The 22602-nt window shown below is 43.2% G+C and overlaps 1 protein-coding gene across 1 annotated transcript in view; it reads left to right on the top strand.

The window, feature by feature from the left end:
• The window catches only part of LOC117720487 (sperm motility kinase 4A-like), a 45432-nt gene extending 23877 nt beyond the window's left edge, over window positions 1–21555 (top strand). Inside the window, exons 3-7 of the mRNA XM_076913152.1 lie at window positions 16868–17014; window positions 17291–19043; window positions 19380–19474; window positions 19624–19798; window positions 20307–21555. Of these exons, the coding sequence (XP_076769267.1) occupies window positions 16999–17014; window positions 17291–19023 (1749 nt within the window). The 5' untranslated portion in view covers window positions 16868–16998 and the 3' untranslated portion in view covers window positions 19024–19043; window positions 19380–19474; window positions 19624–19798; window positions 20307–21555. The remainder of the gene's footprint in view (window positions 1–16867; window positions 17015–17290; window positions 19044–19379; window positions 19475–19623; window positions 19799–20306) is intronic.
• Window positions 21556–22602: the final 1047 nt, after the last annotated feature.

Genomic DNA, 22602 nt, shown 5'->3' on the forward strand with positions numbered 1-22602 from the left:
TAGGTTATTTGAACCAATCTTGCTAAAGATAACTTTAAAATGCTGACAAACATGAAAAGACATAATTTAAAAGCACTGGAGAGAAAGAAAGACTGGAACCCAGATGAGTTAGCACAAAAACCATTTGCTAAAGACATGTACTGACTTCTAGCAAATTCCAGCTTTAATTTTGGTGGCAAGGGCACAAAGTGCCTGGCTAACATCACTGGGAGACTAGCAGTCTGTGCAGTTGGACAGTAAGCTGAGTTTCTAAAAACATACAGCTTGGGACAAGGATAAACCAGTGCTCAGGGTGACAGTTTGGTTAGTGTTAGCTACATGGCTGAAGGTTGTTGAGGCCTGCTCTGCTAGCATAGCTGTAGCCATGTTGTTCCATGCCCACCAGCTATTTTATATTGTTGCTCTAATATGCCTGCCAGTCATCGATGCAGAAAATAACTTGACCCAGAGCAGGGTCATGCTGACCACATACCCTGTTATGTTCTGTATGCCTTAAGGTTTGTTGACCTGAAGAAATTCCACAAGCTTTACACAGGACCCATCAAATTAAAGGTCAATATAAATTGTTATATCTAAATTGGCTTGAGTCAGGGCTGACCACTGGGCAGCACTGCCAGCACTTGCGTATGAGTTTAGTGTGGTTTTTGGAGTTTTAGCTTTGATAAGCTGACCGCATGAGTAGGACACTTCATATTCAGCAGAGGAAAATTCCACCAAGAAGAAGTCTCAATTCTGAACATTTATGCCCTAAATGCAAGGGTACCTACATTCATAAAAGAAGCATTACTAAGGTTCAAAATATACATTGAGCCTTACATGATAATAGTGGGAGACTTTAACACCCCACTCTCACCAATGGACAAGTCATTGAAACAGAAACTCAACAAAGACACAGTGGAAATAATAGAATTTATGAACCAAATGGATTTAACAGATATCTAAAGAACATTTCACCTCCCCAAACAAGAGAATCTTCCTTCTTTTCAGCACCTGATGGGACCATCTCCAAAACTGACCATATAATTGGACATAAAACAAGCATTAACAGATATAAGAAGATGGAAATAATCCCATGCATTCTACCACAGACTAAGATCACCACAGACTAAGGCTAGACTTCAATACCAGCAAAACCAACAGAAAGCCCACATACTCATGGAAACTAAACAATTAGATCACCACAGACTAAGGCTAGACTTCAATACCAGCAAAACCAACAGAAAGCCCACATACTCATGGAAACTAAACAATTCTCTGCTCAATGATAACTTGGTCAGGGAAGAAATAAAGAAAGAAATCAAAGACTTTATAGAATTCAAGGAAAACAAAGACACATTATACCAAACTTATGGGACACGATGAAAACAGTGTGAAGGAGAAAATTCAAAGCACTAAATTACTTCATAAAGAAATTGGAGAGATCACATACCAGCAACTTAATAGCACACCTGACAGGTCTAGAACAGCAACAACAAAAAGCAAACACACCCAAGAGGACTAGACAGCAGGAAATAGTCAAACTCAGAGCTGTGGGAAATCAACCAGGTAGAGACAAAGAGAACAAACAAAGAATCAACAAAACCAAGAGCTGATTCTTTGAGAAAATCAACAAAATAAATAAACCTTTAGCCAAACTAACTAAAGGGCACAGAGACAATTTCCAAATTAACAAAATCAGAAATGAAAAGGGAGAGTTAAAAACAGAAACTGAGAAAATTAAAAAAGACATTAGAACCTACTACAAAAGCCTATATTAATTTCATCTATATTCTAGATGAAATGGATGATTTTCTAGATAGATGCCACATACCAAAGTTAAATCAAGATCAGGTGAACTATTAAAACAGTCCCATAACCCCTAAGGAAATAGAAACAGTCATCAAAAACTTAAAACCTCCCAACCAACTAACCAAAAAAAAAAAACCCAGGGCCACATGGTTTTGGTGCAGAATTCTATCAGACCTTCAAAGAAGAGCTAATGCCAATACTCCTCAAACTATTTCATGAAATAGTAACAGAAGGAACACTACCTAATTCATTTTATGAAGCCAAAGTTACTCTGATACCTAAACCACACAAAGACCCAAGAAAGAAAGAGCACTTCAGACCAATCTCACTTATGTCAATGCAAAAATACTCAATAAAATTCTCACAAACTCAATCTAAAAACACATCAAAACCATCATTCACCATGATCAAGTAGGCTTCATCCCAGGGATGCAGGGATGGTTCAATATACAAAATCCATTAACATAATACACTATATAAACAAACTCAAGGAAAAAAAACCACATGATTATATTAGATGCTGAAAAAGCATTTGACAAAATTCAATACCCCTTCATGTTAAAAGTCTCGGAGAGATCAGGAATTTGTGGCACATACCTAAGCATACTAAAAGTGATACATAGCAAACCAACAGCCAACATCAAATTAAATGGAGAGAAGCTAGAAGCGATCCTGCTAAACCCAGGATAAGACAAGGTTGTCTACTCTCTACTTATCAATAGATATATTACTATCAATATAGCACTCTAAGTTCTAGCCACAGCAATTGGACAACAAAACGAGATCAAGGGGATACAGATGGGAAAGAAAGATGTCAAATTATCACTATTTGCAGATGATATGATAGTATACATAATGGACCCCAAAAATTACACCAGAGAACTTATATAGCTGATTAAAATTTTCAGCAAAGTGGCAGGGTATAAAAATTAACTCAGATCAGTAGCTTTTCTCTACTCAAATGATAAACAGGCTGAGAAAGAAATTAGGAAAACAGCACCCTTCATAATAGTCACAAATAATATGAAATATCTTGGTGCAAATCTTACCAAGCAAGCAAAAGATCTGTATGACGAGAACTATAAATCCCTGAAAAAAGAAATTGAAGAAGACCCAAGAAGATGGAAAGATCTCCCAAATCAAAACCCAGAAGTAAACCCACATACCTATGGACACTTGATATTTGACAAAGAAGCCAAAAACGTACAGTGGAACAAAGAAAGCATCTTCAATAAGCGGTGCTGATCTAACTGGCAGTCTGTAGTAGAATAATGAAAACAGATCCATATTTATCGCCTTTCACAAAGCTCAAGTCCAAGTGGATCAACGACCTCAACATAAAACCAGATACACTGAATCTAATAGAAGAGAAAGTGGGAATGAGCCTTGAATTCATTGGCATGGGGGTGTGGGTGGGCGGATTTCCTGAACAGAACACCAATGGCTTAGGCTCTAAGATCAACAATCAATAATAAATGGAACGTCATGAAGCTGAAAAGCTTCTGTAAGGCAAAAGACACCATCAACAAGACAAATCAGCAACCTACAGATTGGAAAAAAAACTTCATTAACCCTACATCTGACAGAGGACTAATATTCAAAATATATAAAGAACTCAAGAAGTTGACCTCCTAAAAACCAAATAAGCTAATTTAAAAGTGAGGGTACAGAGCTAAATAGAGAATTCACAACAGAAGAATCTTGAATGGCTAAGAAGCACTTAAAGAAATGTTCAAAGTCCTTAGTCATCAGAGAAATGCAAATCAAAATGACTCTGAGATTCCACCTCACACCAATCAGAATGGCTAAGATAAGAATTTAGGTGACAGCACATGTTGTGGAGGATGTGGAGAAAGAGGAACATTCCTCCATTGCTGGTAGGATTGCAAACTGGCACAACCACTCTGGAAATCAATCTGGCAGTTCCTCAGAGAATTGGAAATAGTTCTACCTGAACACCCAGATATACCACTCTTGGGCATATACCCAAAAGATGCCCCACCATGCCCCAGGGGCACATGCTCTACTGTGTTCATAGGGGCCTTATTTGTCATAGGGAGGAGAAGGGGAAAAGAGGAACAGGCTCAGATATTGGGGGGGGGGGGCAGGAGAGAAGCACAGAGGGCCAAGAGAATGAATGGAAACAAGCAGCACTGGGGATGTATGGGAGGTGAGGGACTCTCCTCTGTGGGAGGGGCAACAACTGGGTTTTTTGTTTGTTCTTGTGTGGAGTGAAAAATTATAAATATCATTTTATAAATTGTATATAGGCTTTTCTCTAAGCCTCACTTTAAAGGGCATGGAAAATTTTCTCTGAAGCAAGCTAAAAATGTAGACTGTCCGGTTTCAGGAACCAGAAGAGAGGAATGCAAGTCATCTAGGTGGTGCTGAGAAACTAGTAACCATGATGACAGGGCAGGGTCGTGTCTGGAGCAACTGAGAAATAGTTGAACAAGTGACAGGGCAGGGCTGTGTCTGGAATAACTGAGAAATAGTTGAGCAAGTGTCAGGGCAGGGCCACAGTGACAGGGCAAGGCCACAGTGACATGGCAAGACCACATTTTTGAGAAGAATGAGTATACAGAGTGTTTTCCACATGACCCTGACTCACTTAGGTTGGGTTCCTCTGGAATTTTCCACTATTTTTATGTTATGTTTCCTTAGCAACCCCTCACCCACTCCTCACTCCCCTGGCTTGTGGTTTTCCCCTTTTAAAAAGCCCCTCAGCCAGCTGGTCTTTGTCAGTACAGCTCCTGCATGGACAAATGAATTGACAGTTAGCTGGCTAACTCTCCCGAATAAAGCCTCTGCTGTTTGCATCCAGATTCAGTGTCTTGCGAGTTTTGGGTGGTTGTAACTTCCCTAGACTTGAGTGAGGGTCTCCCCAGAGAGGGGGGTCTTCACTTGTTTTGTTTTTCAAGACAGGGTTTCTCTGTGTAGTCCTGGCTGTCCTGGAACTCACTCTGTAGACCAGGCTGGCCTTGAACTCAGAAATCTGCCTGCCTCTGCCTCCCAATGCTGGGATTAAAGGCGTGCACCATCACTGCTCAGCAGGAGCGGGCAACAACTGGAATGTAAATAAATAAAATAATAAAAAAGTAGCTCTCTCAGCAAGAGCACCAATTTCTATTCAGCAGGAAAAAAAAGCTGACCCCATTAAGTGTCAGGTGTATAGGAGGCACCCCACAAACCACACAAACACCAGTCTCAATTAAACAGGGAGATTTGTTGAATGTACACCCCATGACTGATAGACCAGGGCAACAACTCAGGCTTGAGAGTTGAAAGCTACACAGCAGAGGCTGTACAAAGGCAGGCAGGTCTTTTACAAAAGATGAGGTGGGAAGCTTTTCTGGCTGCAGGCACCTGTACTCAGGATACATCATCAGCCCTTTCCCTGAAACCCCCTCCCCCCACACCAACCCATACTGGCTAGTTTTGTGTGTCAACTTGACTCAAGCTAGAATCATCAGAGAAGGAAGAGGTTGAGGAAATGCCTCCAGGAGATCCAGCTGTAAGGCATTTTCTCAATTAGTGATCAATGGCAAAGGGCCCAGTCCATTGTAGGTGGTCCCATACCCTGAGCTGTTAGATCCTTTAGATCAATGGTTCTTAACCTGTGGGTCAGGACCCCTTTTTGGGGCAGGGTCAAACAACCCTTTCTGAAGACAACAAAGGGAGTGTTTCACATAATAATGTGGCTCAGTCACTTAGAATTTCAACAAGAATGTTCTGTGAGGACAGGGACAAGACTGTCCAAATTAATTTAACTTTTACAATAATGGTAAGAAGATCACAGTGAAGGAACACACAGGTGGAGAGATGGCTCAGTAGTTAAGAGCAATGGTTGCTCTTCCAGAGGTCCTGGGTTCAATTCGCAGCACCTACATAGCAGGACACAATCAGATATACCTCTAGCCATAGGGCCGTGGGTCACAGGTCTTTTAGGGGTTGAACAACCCTTTCACAGGGGATGTCTAAGATCATCAGAAAACACAGATATTTACATTTTGATTCATAAAAGTAGCAACAAAATCATTTTATGTTTGGAGGGGTCCCCACTGTGCCCTCCACCCAGCCTTGAGCAGGCCAGAAAGACCTTGTTTACCACAATAGACCAAATATTAGGACCTAGGTGGAGTTATCCACCTCAGCTGCAAGCACAACCTGCTACAGGAACTTAGTAGAATAAACTGCCTGCTGACAAACTTGCCTTGAGACATCTCTGGCTGTGACTAAGGAGGGGTTCCCTCACCCATCTCCAGCACTGATCAAGGATGGGCTCCCCCACCCATCTCTGGCTGAAACAAGAAGGGGTTTGGTGGGGCTTTCCCTTTAAATTAGAAGAGCTGAACATTAAATAAACTTCAAGCCTGGATCAGAAAACTTCGTCTTGGCTTCATCTTTCTCTTGCCCTTCCGTCCCTTTCTTCATTTCCAGTCCTCCTTTCAGGTGAATCCAGTTGGTCCATGGCCACAGGCAGCTACACCCCACAACGTGAGGAACTTTAATTTTCTTTTCTCTTTTTCTTTCTTTTCTTTCTCTCCTTTCTTTTCTTTTCTTTTCTTTTCTTTTCTTTTCTTTTCTTTTCTTTCTTTCTTTTCTTTCTTTCTTTTCTTTTCTTTCTTTCTTTCTTTCTTTCTTTCTTTCTTTCTTTCTCTCTTTCTTCTTTTCCTTTCTTTTTGAGACAGGGTTTTTCAGGGTAGCCCTGGCTGTCCTGGAACTCGCACTATAGACCAGGGTGGCCTTGATCTCAGAAACCTGCCTGCCTCAGCCTCCTGAGTGCTGGGATTAAACAGGTATGTCACTACTGTGGCTATGAGGAGCTTTTCTATGGGGTTGTAGTATTTAGATTGTGTCCTTGTCTACTTACTTTTCATGTATGTTTTCAAGTAAACAATGTAAGATCAATAATAGATGAAAATCATTTTTAACCTTTCCTCTAATTCTGTATTAATTATATTTTTCCAGACATTTTAAAACTGTTTCAAAACTACATTTCCAAATGTTATATTTATATAGAGATGTATATGTGAATATCTATAAGAGGACATGTTGGGTTAAAGTAAGGGTCCTAAGTCTAACCTGCCATGGGGCTAGGGCCACTGTTCGGGGAGGCTGGAGGCAGGATTCGGGAAGTTTGACTGCACTTTCGCCCCATGCTGGAGCTGGGTGGGTCGGGCTGTGAGAAGCCACTGTGAGGACACCGCTCCCGGAGTGGGGGAGTGCAGTCTTAGGTCTTGGGAGACTGCTGGAGTTGGCTCAGAGGTCCCCAGGCCTTCGATGAGGCCAGGGATTGTCTGGTTCTCAGGCTCTTGGGCACCCAGGCACTGCTGGAAGCCTTGAAGGAGTTGACAATGAAGTGGGGGGCCCACAGACTGGATTGTCCAGCTGTGAAGAGGAGATGGGGAGAGTACTCTGGCTGTGCCCCACAGGGATGAGAGTCCTTGGCTTATTGGCAGCAGTCAGCTTGGCTTGCTTGGCTTGGTCACAGCAGCTCGGCTAGCTTGGCTTGCTTGGGTTGGTGGTCATTGTGGCTGGGAACTCAGAGGTCTTCTACAGGAGATTAGATGGGGGCTCTGTAGACAAAGGCCTGTTCCATTGTTCCCCAAGGGAAAGAAAACAGTCCCTGGTCTTAAGATGTTTATTGTCATGGTGAAAAGTAGATGATAAACTGTACCCTCAGGGAGGGCCTGAGGTTAAATACTTTTTGCCAGGAGTAGGGTCTGGAAAGGAAAATTTAATTGGGCCTTTAGGTACCTCATTAATATGGAGATCTGTCTTGAGGCTACATGACCTGTGGTCATGCCTTCTACCTGTGGAGGGGCTAGTAGAGGTGTGGCCCTTACATGACTGAAGGACACAAATCTATGGAGGGTTACAGCCTTGTGTCAGGAGCCTGGGGTCTGGGAGCTTGGTGAAATGCCTTCTGTCCCTTAGGGTCACCTGAGGTCCCACCTGGGGGCCCCTCGGGATCACCTGAGGTCTCTGGAGTTTCCAGCCTGTGCTCGATCAGGAACCAGGCTGCCTTTCACAGTCCTACAAGGACACACATCATATATATGAATGCACATGTGGTTAAATACATTAAATGCCATGTGTACCTTCAATCCTGCGCTCAGTACACAGAGGCAGGAGGTCTTACATAGTGAATTCTAGGCCAAGGCTACATAGTGAAACACTGTCTCAAATATAGTTGTGTGTGTGTATGTGTGTGTGTGTGTGTGTAAGAAGACTTTTAATGTTTTAACACATGTAGACTGACAACTTTTTCACAATAGAAAATTAATGAAATGTCCACAATGTATTTTTAAAAGATAGATTTTGAGGACTGGAGACATAGCTTGGTGGCTGAGAACACTGGCTGCTCTTCCAGAGGACATAGGTTCAATTCCCAGTACCCACACAGCAGCTCACAACTGTCATGTGGTGCACAGACATATTGTATGTATTGGTGGCCAAAACACCAATATACATAAAATGAGTAAACACTTTTTAAAAGACAGATTAGCAACAAAATCTTTTTGGTGAAAAACAGCAGACTTTCCCCTTATTCATGTCTATATTAGGAGTGTTCAATGAACAGTCTTTCTTTCTTTTTTACTTCCTTTCTTTTTTTAGTAATTGATTCCAAACTCCTTTTGTATAACTATAATATATTTCTTATTTATCAATTTGTTTGTCATGTGCTGTCATTTAGCAAATTACCTAAAAATACAATGGCTTAAAACAACAAGCATTTATTATCCCAGATTCTATGCATGAGGACTTTGAGGATTAATCCCCAGAGTTCATTGTACCAACTGAAAGAGAAAACCAACTGATGACTGTTGGGGAACCTTGCTGTTAAAGTCGCAGTCTCCCATGGTGGGGAGGGCTCCCTTTCTTAGAGGAGCTTCCCTTTCTCTGGCTGACTTTGTCTTGAGAGTGTCTCTGAATCCTGGGGCCTGGCCTTATCTGAAGAATGACCTTATACAGAGCTGCACAAGCTGAACTCAGCTCACAAGTCCGGCTCTGGCTTCCTGCTCACATGATAATTATAGGTTCTGTGTTAGCACTTTCCACCTGTACCCCTAAAAGCCATTTATGTACCCTATTTCTGGAACAATAGAGTTCTCTTCTCATTACAGTGGCCCATTTGTCAGTTGTCTGAACCCCCATGGCCTCTGAGGAAAAGAGAGACCTACAGTGACTCCTGTAAATAGCCCTCTGTCGGTTACACATATACCTTCACACACACACACACACACACACACACACACACACACACACACACACAATCTAAATAAATGGATGAATCAATAGATTGATAAATGTTTTAAAATATTTATTCTAAATGTATTATGTTTGTCACTGTATCCAAGCACCTGACAGGAACATGTTAAGGAAGGAAGGAATTCTTCACCACCTCCCAATAATCATCACATTATGAACTCACTGAGGGATCTCTTGATAAGGTCAGAGACCTCATGATCTAATTGTTTTTGGGCACCATTATAGGTAAAGCCAAGGTTTTGCTTCATTATTCTGGTAGGTGTTAATTAAGTCAAGCTGAGAGCCAGAATTACCATCACAGTTGGTGATTCTGGGCTTTGGGTGTGAGTGTTTGAAGGCTTGCCTGAGGATGGAGGCTGATTGTAAGATGGCTCACTTACATGGGTGTTGGCTTCTTTCACTTCTTGGCTAGAGCCCTACGTTTCTTCTTGGCTTCTCCACTGGGCTCATGCCACAGCCGCGTGTTTTCCCACATCACGTGGTCCAAAGAGCGTAAGGGTGATGAGCTGTGGTGCTTGCTGTTACCTACTCTCCAAGGTTACATTCTGTTGTCTGCACTTTTTTCTGTTGGGCACAAGTAAGTCTTGAAATCCAGGTCATACTAAGTAAGGGGAATTGATCTCAAAGCTCCTCCCTGTCTGTGCTTCCCCTATTCATCCAATAAACTCACTTCCTTTGGCTAAGTATATGGTGACGCTCTCACTGCTGTGACTGCATGAGTAGCACAGAGCAGGCAGCATCCCATGGCGGCTGTTGTACACTTGTCTTTTTCTTAAGCACTGTTTTACTTTTTCACGAGTGTCTAAGTCTTTCCTTTACCATGTCTTCTTTTCTATTTATTTATTTGACACAAGATTGCCTATGAACCCCAGGGATCTTCCTGTATTCTGCCCCTTGAGTATCGAGGTGACAGGTGTGTGCCACAGTGCCCAGCTTTTGCATAAGCATTAGGGATTCAAACTCCAGTCCTGACTCTCGCACACATCTCCTGGCTGAGCTCACTGCACAGCTCTCAACTGGCTCACTTCATCCATTTCTCTTACTCTGAGCTGTTTTCTTCTTCACTGGTTTCCTGCTCTCTCTATTTAGAAATCTACCAGGATCTCTTGACCTTCCTTTCCTTCTTCTGTTGTTTTTGTCCTTGTGAATTTATACCCATTATCTTCCTGTCTCAGCCTCTCATGCTCATTGTATGTGGCACTGTTTCGTGGGCTGGGTCCTAGACTGTATCCCAGTAGAAAAATTGAATTGAATGGAACTACCTGTTTATTCTCTGTGCTCTTGACTTCCCCGTGACAATGTGATGTGCCTTGACTTCCCCGTGACAATGTGATGTGCCTTGACTTCCCCGTGACAATGTGATGTGCCTTGACTTCCCCGTGACAATGTGATGTGCCTTGACTTCCCTGTAATGATAACCATAGTCTGGAACTGGAAGCCAGGTAAACCCTCTCCCCTGTGGTTTCCCCTCTGCCACAGTTCCTTTTTCTCAGGGTATTTTGTCACAACAACAGAATTGAAACTAGAACACTAGGTATTAAGCTTTCTAGTCTTCCACTTCTCTTCACTAAAATATAAGAAATGTTACTTTGTACATAGTGTGAGAGGGAAGACTGAGGCTGGAGTGATCAGAGCCATGGCCAAGACTGCTGCTGAGAACAGCTTACAGATTCCGCTTTACTTTTTTTTTTTTTTTTTTTTTTTTTTTTAATTTTATTAATGGCTGGAGAGACAGCCGCGGGTGCTGGGAACCAGACTCTTATATTTTTGGTTGTGAGCCTAGCCTTTAACAGCCAAGCCATCTCTACACTTTAGAATTTTTAGTCATCAGGCAAATGAGAAAGAACAGATAAAGTGCTGTATTTATGAGGGAAAAACAAGCACACGGCTTCACAGAAGCATAGCTGGTGTTCTTGATAAAGCCGAAGAGAAAACGTCTTCTGGTTTGTAAAGAAGGTGTCACTAAGGGCTCAGGATATAGGTCAATGACAGCCCTTGCCTAGCATGTACGAGAGCCTGAGTTTGATTCCTCAGCCTTGTCATCCCCCCCAAAACACATGTGATCAGCAGGGCATGATGATTCCAAGTTGAGTCAGGAGGATCATGTTCTTTGGGACCAGCTCATGCTACATATGACAGTCTGGTCTAAAGGGGTTGTGGTAGTGGGGAGGGGGGATGCAAAACAAAAGCCAAACAAAAATAACATATCAGAATCTATAGCTGAAAATAAATGCTCAAAGGCCATTTTAGAGCATCTATATGGACAGATGTGACAGCCACCACAGTAAAAGCAAGACAGGTTGTAGCATGGTACAAACTCTAGTGGTGTGCTCGCCATTAGGACATTGGTTGGACTTACAAGTGCAAGTGACTACAGGGGACAGCTGTGAGATAGGGTGTGTGTGTGTGTGTGTGTGTGTGTGTGTGTGTGTGTGTGTGTGTGTATGAGTGTCTGTGTGAGAAAGACAGAGACAGAGAGGTGTGGATTGTGACCCGACAGCCTCCTTCCAGAATTAAATGGTGCAACAGGCATTTCTCAACTCCAGTAGACATTGCCATGTCTGGTGTACTGTGGTCCTACCTTCTAGATTTGCAATCCCAATTTTTCTTTTTCTATTTAATTTTTTTTGAGACATGACCTCATTTAGTCTAGGCTACCCCGAAACTATAATGAAAACTCAGTCTTGAATTCCTGATTTCCCTGCCTCCCCTTCCCCCGCTCCTCTAAAGTTGATATTATAGCCCTGTACCACCACTCTTAGCTTCAGTTTTTCAAAGCTGACTACTACTTTTTAAAATATTGTACAGGTCAGATTAGTTATTCCTGTGAGCTAAGATGATCCTGTTGGCGAATGGTTATTGAGAAGAATGGATTGATTTCATATTCTTTAGGTAAGCCACCACAGGTACACATGTGCATACTACTACATATGTACTCATTGGGGGTAAGATTCTTTAAAAACAGATGTGGCTTAGTTGGCAAAATATTTGCCTTGTAGCCATGAAGACCTCTACGGTTGGTTTTCAATGCCTACCTTAAAAACTAGGCATGGTGGCAAAAGCTGGTAATCCCTGGAACTTGCTGGCCAGGCAGCCTAGCTGTATTGAAAAGTACAGGTGTTAGCAAGAGAACCAATCTCAAGAACAAGGTTAGCAGCATCTGCTGAGGAACCATACTGAAGGTCGCTCTTTGGCGACCCCTGCATGCATATGCACATACATGTACCTACCCATACCTGAGAACATACAACCACCCAGATATCACACATACAAAGCAACGTGATAAGAGAATTGCTTAAGAAATACAAGGCTCTGAGCTAGAAGTTAAAAAGGAAGAGAGTGATGTATTCACTTCTCATCCCTGGATCATTCCTTCTCATTTTATTATTATTATTATTATTATTATTATTATTATTATTATTATTATTATTGGTTTTTCGAGACAGAGTTTCTCTGTGTAGTCCTGGTTGTCCTGGAACTCACTGTGTAGACCAGGCTGGCCTCGAACTCAGAAATCTGCCTGCCTCTGCCTCCCAAGTGCTGGGATTAAAGGTGTGCGCCACCACCGCCCAGCTCGTCCACAGCACCAACTTTAAAACTTGCAGCTGATCTAGAAGAGGGCCGGCCTACTCCATGGAGGCAGCGTTCACCACAGGCCGCTTCCAATACCTCTCAGCACTGACACTAATGTTTGATTTTCGTCTGCTAAGTAATCAATTTGAAACTTATACATGATGGGCCTAATAAAAGGGATTGAACCCTAGTTTTATGAGAAACAGAGAGTGTGGCTGAAAAGTCTTAGCAGGATGCATGAGACGAGGAGCGGAGCCCTTCCGATGCACATGTACCAGCCAGGCTAACTGAGGCGAGGGCTCCAACAGTGCTGATATTACGGTTTTTCTCAGGGACAAGTGTAGTCAGCTACTGACTGACAAGGATCCTATTTCACGATGACTTCAAATAGTCAGTTAAATCCAACATAGCCAGATAGAAACTTCAGAGACCTCAGCAAAAATATGTCCTGTTTGTTTGATTTGAACTGCAAATCCAAGAAACAATTTTTTTTTAAAAAATAATTTAGTTTAGAACCAAATGATTTACAGCATTAATTAAGACCTGTCCTAGGGTGTTTGGTGTATAGGGCAACTCTTTTAGCACTGTACAGATTTCTGACTAGAGCCCTTTACTTGTTTGGGGGTCACAGCCAGAGGTGCTGCCACTAGGCATAGACAGCCTACAAAGCCAATGTCTTAGCACTTAATTCTAGTGGGTGTGGAAGCCCAGGGTCTTCTTTTAGTTTAAGCTTAGCATTAGGAACCCAGACAAACTGGCTTGAATTATAATGTAGCCAATTGAGAAAAATAATCCTGTTTGGCAATGTGTAATTATTTTTTATATTTTCTAAAATTTTTATAGTTTATAATAAAGGCATGAATTTAAAAAAAAAAGAAAAGAAAAACTCCACAGTTTAAAAATAGACTAATACGGACAGAAGGCACAGAGTCATCAGTAATCAAAACGAAAACCCAAGCATTATTCAGTGGTGAAACTAAGTAAAAAGATTGGGGTTTGCCAGTGTGATTCTTTTTGCATTCCCTGTGGTTCTTCTACTATGCAATAGACAGAAACTGGCTCAGAGCATGGCTTCCCAAGTTCTCCATTCCATAATAACAGTGGAGTGGCAGCAGCTTCGGGGAGTGCAGGACACATTGCAACAAACTGTAAAGAGCTCAGTAAAAAAGTGATTGTCATGTCAGCATAAGAGCCGGAGTTCAGATCCCTCATGAGAGCAGGTGGACACAGCAGTCACCTGTAAGCCCAGCACTGGGGCGGTGCAGACAGGGAATCCACAGGCCAAATAACCAGCTGGATTAGTTGGAAGCAGCAAGCTCTGGGTTCAGTGAAAGACCATTCGTTGATAAATAAAGTAGACAGAGATTGAGGAAGACACCAGCATCAACCTCTATACAGAAATCACACAAATACACACATACTTGTACAATACACATACGCACACGCACACACACACGCACACACATGCACACGCACATGCACACACATGCACACGCACATGCACACGCACATGCACAAGTACACACAAAGTGCAAAGGGGCTTATGTACTGGAAGGGATCATAGACCCATTTAACTGTCAGTTTAAACTGGCTGCCCATAAAACCTAAGTAACTTCAAATTATTCTATCTCCCCTCTATCACAATGATTATTTATTGGGTGTAAGGAATGGAACAAAGTAACTATGTAATTAAATATTCTTCATTTTGTTGCATTGACTTTACCTGGGGAAATATGAATAAATGCCTCAATATAAATAGAGTATCAGTGACAGACCCAAGGAAAGATTCCACCCAAGTCTAGCTTGGTGAACCGGTGGGTTTATTGTTATTTCTTACAGGAGCATGGATATGAACTTGGTTATTTATTAGAGTGTGAGTGACCTCCAAACAGCTTACATTTCCAAACTATGGTACATAGTGCGCTTGCTGGCTTCCTCATAGCTGTGAAAGCAGAAGCTCCTTCAGCTAATGATCTGTCCCTATATGCTAGCACTTCCGGAGACGCTGGGGTGGAGGGTAGAATTGCAGAAGTCTGGGAGAGTGGTCCAGAAATGAGTGCCTGGGGTCTCAGATAAAGGTCTAAAGATTCACAGCAACCTCCTATGGGGAGTCAGCAACAGGGCTGATCTTGGGAGGCAGGGAGGCATTACTGTGGCAGTCAGTTGCTCTGGTGTGGATGGCCACAGCCATGCTCCCAGAGGATGGTGTTCCACTGCACATTTCATTTAAATGCTAGAAAGAACTCTTTCTGTTTCCCTCTGGTAGGCATTAAAAAATAAAATGCTTATTACTGAAAGACGTTAGCACTTAGAGTTAATATCACTTCCTGTCAGGTGGATGTAAAATTTAGAAATAGTGACAAAATGCTTTAGCAGGTCACATTGGTGTTGATCTGTTGTTACATGTTATATCTACTATTATTGCATCTTGACGTGCAAATAATCCTTGATTCCATGAGTAAGATTTCCATGGCTGTATATGAAAGATTCTTAGTTTAGTTTTGATGGTTCTGAAAGGCAGAGTAGAGTCACAAGCTCAGTTCTGAAGTCTGCTCTTGAAGATATGATTGTATGTTCTTCAAAGGTTTTGGTTGCCTTTCCCTGGGATTTCTAATTAGTTTTTAATATGTCCATGAACAGGTAGCTTCCAGGACTTCCTTAAAACAAACATATTTTTAATGTGAAAAGGCAACATAGAAACATTACTATAACTAAGATCTAACCAATGGCAAAATGAAGGCTGGTGTATCTCATGGTAATGTATACATAACATTATGCTTATTCATAAACATTTTTAGGATAGGACTTTTCCTAATCCTCTAGTCTTTTGTGTTCATTCCTGGTATACTGTATATATAGAGGATCTCTTGTACTGTATGGAAACATCATCCATCAATAAAATGATGTTGTCTGAAAAGACTGGAAGATGGAACATCTAGCAGAGACGTGAGAGAGAGGTGGGGAGGGAGGGAAAGAGAGGGAGAAGGAGGGAGAGGAAGAAGGAGAGAAATCTGGGACAGAGGGAAAGGGAGAGAGAGAGAGAGAGAAAGAGAGGAGAGAGAGAGAGAGAGAGAGAGAGAGAGAGAGAGAGAGAGAGAGAGAGAGAGAGAGGCAGAGAGAGGTCATATTTCTTGCTCTTTCCTTTTCTGGAAATATCTAGATGTCCTTCCAATCCATTTTGTTTCCACCTCCATCTAAAACATTCCTTTTGACATGATGCTAAATCCCCAGTGGGGGAACCATAACATTCCCAGAAAACCCCTTATGCCATGAGACTAAATAAAGCCCTTCCTCCCTTAAGGTGCCTCTTGTCAGGTCATTGCTCTCAGTGAAATGAACAGTAAGAGATAGAGCCTGTTGGTACCAAGGAGTGAGAAAAGCCACTGTGGGTTGTTCCAGCTCTGAGTGGCCACTAATGCTCTGATGTCACAAAGAGCCATTGTGACGAATGACCAAAGTCAATCATTTAATGCCCTGTCTGGGCTGCTCTGTGTTCTTCTGTGCAGAAAGCTGTTTGGCAGTGATTGTAGGACCTGGTGGTTGGTGGCTGGATCAGATTTGGAATTTTATGATTGTTTGAATTTTGACATTGAACATCAGCTATACCTACTCAGAGTGAGTTATTTCCTGCTGTTTCCTTTCCAGGAGCTCAGAGGTTTGGATTTCTGTTTATATGACTTGATTCACTCGGGATCTTTGTTTACAGCTTCCCCATCTTCTTCTGTGTGTTTCTTTAACTTTTTTCATTTGGCTCTCTGGATTAACATCCATCTATTTTCCTTCTTCCTTTTTTCTTTTTTCTTTCTCCTTTCTCTTTCCTTCTTTAGTTTGATTTGGGTTTCTTGTTCTTTGTAGACTGGGTTTCTTACTCTGTAGACCAGAGTAGCCTCAAACTCAGAGATTTGCCTGCCTTGCCTCACAAGTGCTGAGATGAAATGTGGGGAGAAACCCGAGTGGCATCCCTGCCTGGCTAACATTCACATTTCTTTTCCTGACTTCTCTTTGACTTTGTCACTTCCTTTTACTCTCTATGTCATCCTCTCTCTAATCCTCCAGTCCCCACATACTTCTCCTTTCCTTCAGTCCAGCCTCAAACAACAAGGATCCTGCATATAAGGAAAAATTTACAGTATTTGTCTCTGTTGGGATATGTTATTTTGTATAACACAGTGACCTCAAAGTATATCCATTTCCAGAAAAAAAATTGACAAATTTTCATTCTTATTCGTAGGTGCAGTGCAGCTTTTGCCCCATCCTGTGTACATACTGTGTTTATCTATTGGGGCAGGTTGCATTTCATGCATTTCCGGGTAAAGCTGCCTTGATGTTCAAGTTTGGGCTTTAACTCAGCACTGGCCCTTCATGATGGATGTCTTAGGTAAGTTTGTCAAAGTGTTGTCTTTTGATATGGGGATCCTCGTTCTCCTGACTAAACTGTAGTCTTCTATTGCCCTTGCTTCTTTCTGCTCTGAGCCTCCTTCCTTCTTTGCATCCACTGTGTTTGCCTTTGCTTTGTTCTGGTTTCCCTGTGCCCTTGAGGCATCACCAGACTTGTCTTTGGAGGTATCCCTGACTTTGAATCTTAGATCTTTAGCAGTAAGCTTTCCTAGAAGTAATTCTAATTTGTTTTCCCTGCCATCTTTACTTGTTATAGCTTCTGGTGACTCCGACCAAGAGAAGGGAAATGTGATGATGAGAGAGCTTGAGACCCATTGCCATGAAGGGAACACCCTGGCACACGGTTACTACATCCTGGGCACAATAGATAAAGGGTCCTTTGCAGAAGTCAAAGTGGGTCTCCACGTTATGACAGAAATGATGGTGGCTATTAAGATACTGAAAAGGGGCACAAAGACAGACACCTTAGTTATTTCTGAGGTTGACATAGTAAAACGTTTGCATCACAGTAACATAATACAGTTGTTTCAAGTCATTGAAACAAAGCACACAACTTATATCGTGATGGAATACGCAGCCCGGGGATCCCTGCAGAAACACATCAGCATCTATGGGCTTTTAGATGAGGATGAGGCACGTAGCATATTTACGGAATTGTCTTTGGCCATCAACTATATACACAGTCAGAATATTGCCCACCGAGACATCAAGGCCGAGAACATTCTACTGGATTGGGAGGGGCATGTAAAACTTGCAGATTTTGGCTTAAGCAAAAAAGTGGCCCCTAGAATGAAGTGGAAAGGATTCTGTGGCACAGCACAATATTGTGCTCCTGAAGTCTTTGGTCTTGAAGCTTATGATGTCTTTCCATGTGACATATGGAGTACTAGGGTGTTATTATATTATGTACTTATCGGCCATTTTCCCTTCCAAGTGACACTGTTTTCTGAAATAAAACATGAAATCCTCCCCTGGAGCTGTTGTATCCCGTATACTGTGTCCCCAGAGCTTCAAGATCTTTTGCATAGATTAATGACAATAGACCCCACAATGAGGCCATCCAGCCAAGAACTATTAGCACACCCATGGCTGTGCCATGATGAAGACAGACTTGGATCCTCAGAGATTTCAATCCCTCTAGAACCAGAGCCGAACATTGCGTTTGCAATGTTCTTACTAGGATATAACATTAAGGAGCTCAGAGACTCTTTGAGAGAACGGAATTATAGTCACATCATGGCCACTTACTTGATGTTTAAAAAGAAGCAGCCCCAATTTCATCACGGAGGACCAGTTTGTACACTGGACCCTACAAATACTGGCAACCATACTTGGCCTAAAAGGACGGTAACCAGTGCCCCTAGCCTTCCTACCTCCACTTGGGACACTCTCTCTGAACTGCCTGGTGGTTTGAGGAAAGGCTGTAAGAGGAGTCACAGTGTGCCTCCCACCCTTTTTTCACTTGAGAGTAGCTTCCTGGAAGACACCTCCCCACTGCAGGGGCTTATGCCTCACGTTGGAAAGTGGACCCTCAGAGAGGAGGGCAGCATCAATTCCACAACTTTACCATCACGAAAAGGAAAGGCAACAAGAACAGAAGCAACATCATCAGTAACCATGGTCTCAGTCTTCGTATCACAAGCCTCAACCTTTGAGAACAGGCAAGATGTCAGCAATGAGAGCTCTGCGTTTATAGAGGCAAGTTGCAGCACATCTGCCTGGGGGTCTGCAACCAGGACCCCCTTCCCCAGCGAGAAAATACAGGAAGAGAATATAGGGAATGAGTCCTTACAAGAGAACAGCTCATCCTCCAGGAAAACGGACCATCAGGGTCATCTCCAAAGGCAGTGCCAGGCTGTGCCCAGAGTACCACTGAGAAGGTGGGGATGGAAGGGCCTGAAGAGGAGGATTTCCAAGGCCTTGAGGAGCTTGTGTTGCTGTCTGCCAGTGACAAATAACAATATCATGCCAGTCAATGAAGAGTGCTAAAGAGACACAGGCTAAAACAAGTAGGTGGGGTGTGATGGGAAAGAATACACTCTCTAGTTCCTTCCCTTAATATATTCCAGCATGTACATTGAGGGGGTTGGTGACATTGTATCTATCATGCCAGAGAGAAAAATCCCACCCTGTCCTCCCTCCTCTGAGGAGCCCTCCAATGCTTGAGCTACATGCAGAGAGCAGAGGATAGTGGGCCAATGCTAGGCGAGGATGCTGGAGAAAGTTGGTGTAGGGATCAATGGAGCACTCAAGAGGAATCAGCCTGAGAGACCATGTCAGCACAGGGCCAGCACAGCCAAGCATAAGTTCTGCAGATTTCTAAGATTTCGTTTGTCTGTTTCAAGTGCTGTCGGAGGCCCTGTGGTCCCTGGAGGATGATACAAGAGAGTGGAGAGGAGCCTGGTGAGGATGCAGACGAGAGCATGGAGGAGAGAGCCAGGTAGGAATTTCAGGTAGCTGCGTGCTAGTGGGAAGCTCTGTCTATACTGCAGGCTTAACCTAGAGGCAAAATGGTGTTTTCCCCTGAAGTCTGAAGGAAGACTCTGGGAAGAAGGTCTGAGCAGTGTTCCTTCTGCCCATCCCATGTAGGGAGCTGCACACTGGGCAGCAGTCCCAGTGCATTGATGGAGTGCTGGTGATTACCAAAGAAACCGAGAAGAAACACCAGCCTTGGGAAAACCTTCATGCACAGTGAGGACATCAGCTCAGCGGCCTGTGTCCAGGTGTCCCTGAGAGCTGAGAAGACAGTGCTGTTGGAGGCGGAGTAAGGAACTCAGAGAACCTGACCTGTTCCATGTGTGGCCAGGATAGAGGCAGCAACAAACCTGAGAAGCAGTGAAAGTGCATCTGGGGTCCAGAAGTGAATCCAGAGGGAGCACAGACAGCTCAGCCCCAAAGTTCTGCTACAAGCCTTCATAGTATTCTGGCTGCTGCTCAGACACACTGAGAGTTATCCCAAAGCCCTCACAGAGATACCAGGTCTACTCTCTGATTGTGCACTTTACAGTCCAACATGAGTCATTTGTTGGGTACTCTTTACATCTGCCTGGAAACACACACACACACACACACACACACACACACACACACACACACACACACACACATATACAGTGGATAATGAAGTTTCCTTGAAGTGGAGAGAATCCACAGCAAACAAGTTACTTTCATATTTTGAGTGATTCCTCCTCTGAGAAACATTCCTCCAGATCATTTTTCTCTTGTCTCCACTTCCTTCTGACACATCAGCTCCCTATTCCACTGCTTTCTAGGAGTCATGGGAAGCCAGGATGCACCTTGTGTCCCAGTTTGGCCCAGGATACGCAGCCATGTGCATGACGGTGATGCTTACCTGTGGACTGTCATTTGAGGAGATCCAAGGTGAGGTCTGTGGTGCTTACCACGAGAGTCCAGAGAATTTGCTGGTAAGAAGTATTGTGGTGGGCAGGGAAATGTTGATGGGAAAACAGATGAGATGCCCTGATATGACACTGTGGAGTTTTCTCTGGGTGGCTCATTATTTCTTGCTCCATTCCTACTAAGTAGAAATACCCAGAGGTCCTCAAATGTGTTAAAGAGGAACTGGATTCTTCTATCCCCTGACAGCACCCTCTATTGCAAAGTATTTGGTGCACATTAATCAGTTTTACCACAGAGCTGGCGCCTGGCATGCTCATGTCCTTGCTACCTCTGTCATCCCTGCTGCTGCTGCTGCTTCTGCTGCTTCATTGTTATGCCCATTGCAGGCTGGGAAGGGCCAGGAGCTTCTGGAGCCAATCAGTGAGCATTTCAAAGCATCATGCTTAGGAAACTGCAGAAAACACCAGCAACATCCCTCAACCCAGATCAAAGCTTACAGCCAGCCTCACCTGCAGGGACCTGGGAAAGGGCCACCTTTCCGAGCATAGAAAACCTGGGTGGAAGAGACGCACACAGGAGATGCTTCTTGGGTCAGGTCGCCAGGATGACATGATCATTTACAGATTCACAACTGGCCTTTTGTAATTCTTTCTCAAACTCCTTGTTTTCAGATCTCCTTCATGGAAGAGGTTTCTGTTGATTGATACAGAGGTAGGACAAAGCCAGGCCCACAAGTAGGTGGGCAGAGAAGAACACAGAAAGATGTGTTCTGATTCCAGGAACACCTAGCACCTTATCCTGACCAGGATTGTGAGACAACACTGAGTCAGCTTGAAGAAAGTCCTCAGTGAGGACAGTTCCTTTCTGTTCTGGCAAGAACCAAGTGACAGGGTAAGGTGCTTCTCAAGTCCCCTCAATCCATCACCTCCACTGTTGTGTGCATGGGGCAAGTAGAGATAGCTGGGGGCTCTTTATGTTGGTACCACCCACAGCAGTGACATCACCACATGCCTGTGGAACTGACCAATTTCATGGAATCGTGGGTTTGAAACTGTGTGGTTTTTGATATTAGGCATTGTGTGTCTGGTGCAGATCAGCCACCTGGGATGTGAAGAGAGACCTGGGCCCCACGCTGTGCCTGCAACAGAAGTGTTACTGTGACTAGAATTTTTCTATACTTATTTTTACAGGCCTGTTGACTTCAGTTCCTTAAAGGGTTGATGTCTTGAAGATGTTCTCCGGAGCCGTCTTTGGTGTGGAGGAACTTTCTTCCAGTGTCTTTCTCCCACCCATGCTATGTGTCTCTCTCTGGAACAATAGGCAGGAGCTGTGTTGTGCACATCCTCCAGTGGGATCTCAACAAGCATGACACTTCTATTCAGAGGTCCCTCTGTGTACTCCAGTTAAGGGTGTGCAGCCTGGGTGTGATAGAATGGAATGTTCATTCATGAGATGACAGTGTTACTAAGCGCCTTGGGGAGATGGAATATGTTCATCAAGGGACTATGTTCATGGGATGAACAAATTGTTTGTCCTAGACATAAATCTAGGCAGAAAATTTAAAAGCTGCAAGCAGAGAGAGGCGGACTGCTGTTGTGTGCGAATATGTGGTACAACAATAAACTAAAACTTTATTTGAACAGACAAATCGTCCCCATGGGGTCATAGGAGGACTGCAGACAGAAGTGGGTGTCCTGTTCTCTCCCATCAGATCTTTAATATGCTCTAGAGCATCTCTGTTCCTTCTACACATGACAGTGACCCAGGGGCACTGATCTTTCCCCAAAGGGAAGAAGTTTGAGCTCCCTGGATACTACTACTATCATATGTCCTCACTGATCCCTTGGTGTCATGGTTCCCCCTAATCATAAGGGTTACTGGCTGTGTAAAAGATACTTTTTCCTATCAGGACATCCAACTCTGAATGAAAAGAATAACCTGAAAAGACAGAGATAGTACCACTGATAACATCATGACAGTTTATATCAAACTTGCTGTCCTTTGAAGGAAAGGAAAACAGTTATTTGTGTTACTACATGCAGAGAAAAACAGGAAGTCCTTTTTTACTCTTGTCAGTCCCCTAAGAATAAGCTCTTCTTGGCACTGAATTCTAAATGGATATTATGACCTGAGCCCCTATAAGGAGAGCCACCCTTTGAAAGGTGACTCATTGGTGGCCAGGCTAGCCAGGTGGTTACAAAAGAGACT

The sequence above is a fragment of the Arvicanthis niloticus genome, chromosome 15, assembly GCF_011762505.2.
Source record: "Arvicanthis niloticus isolate mArvNil1 chromosome 15, mArvNil1.pat.X, whole genome shotgun sequence".
NCBI classification, from domain to species: Eukaryota; Metazoa; Chordata; class Mammalia; order Rodentia; family Muridae; genus Arvicanthis; species Arvicanthis niloticus.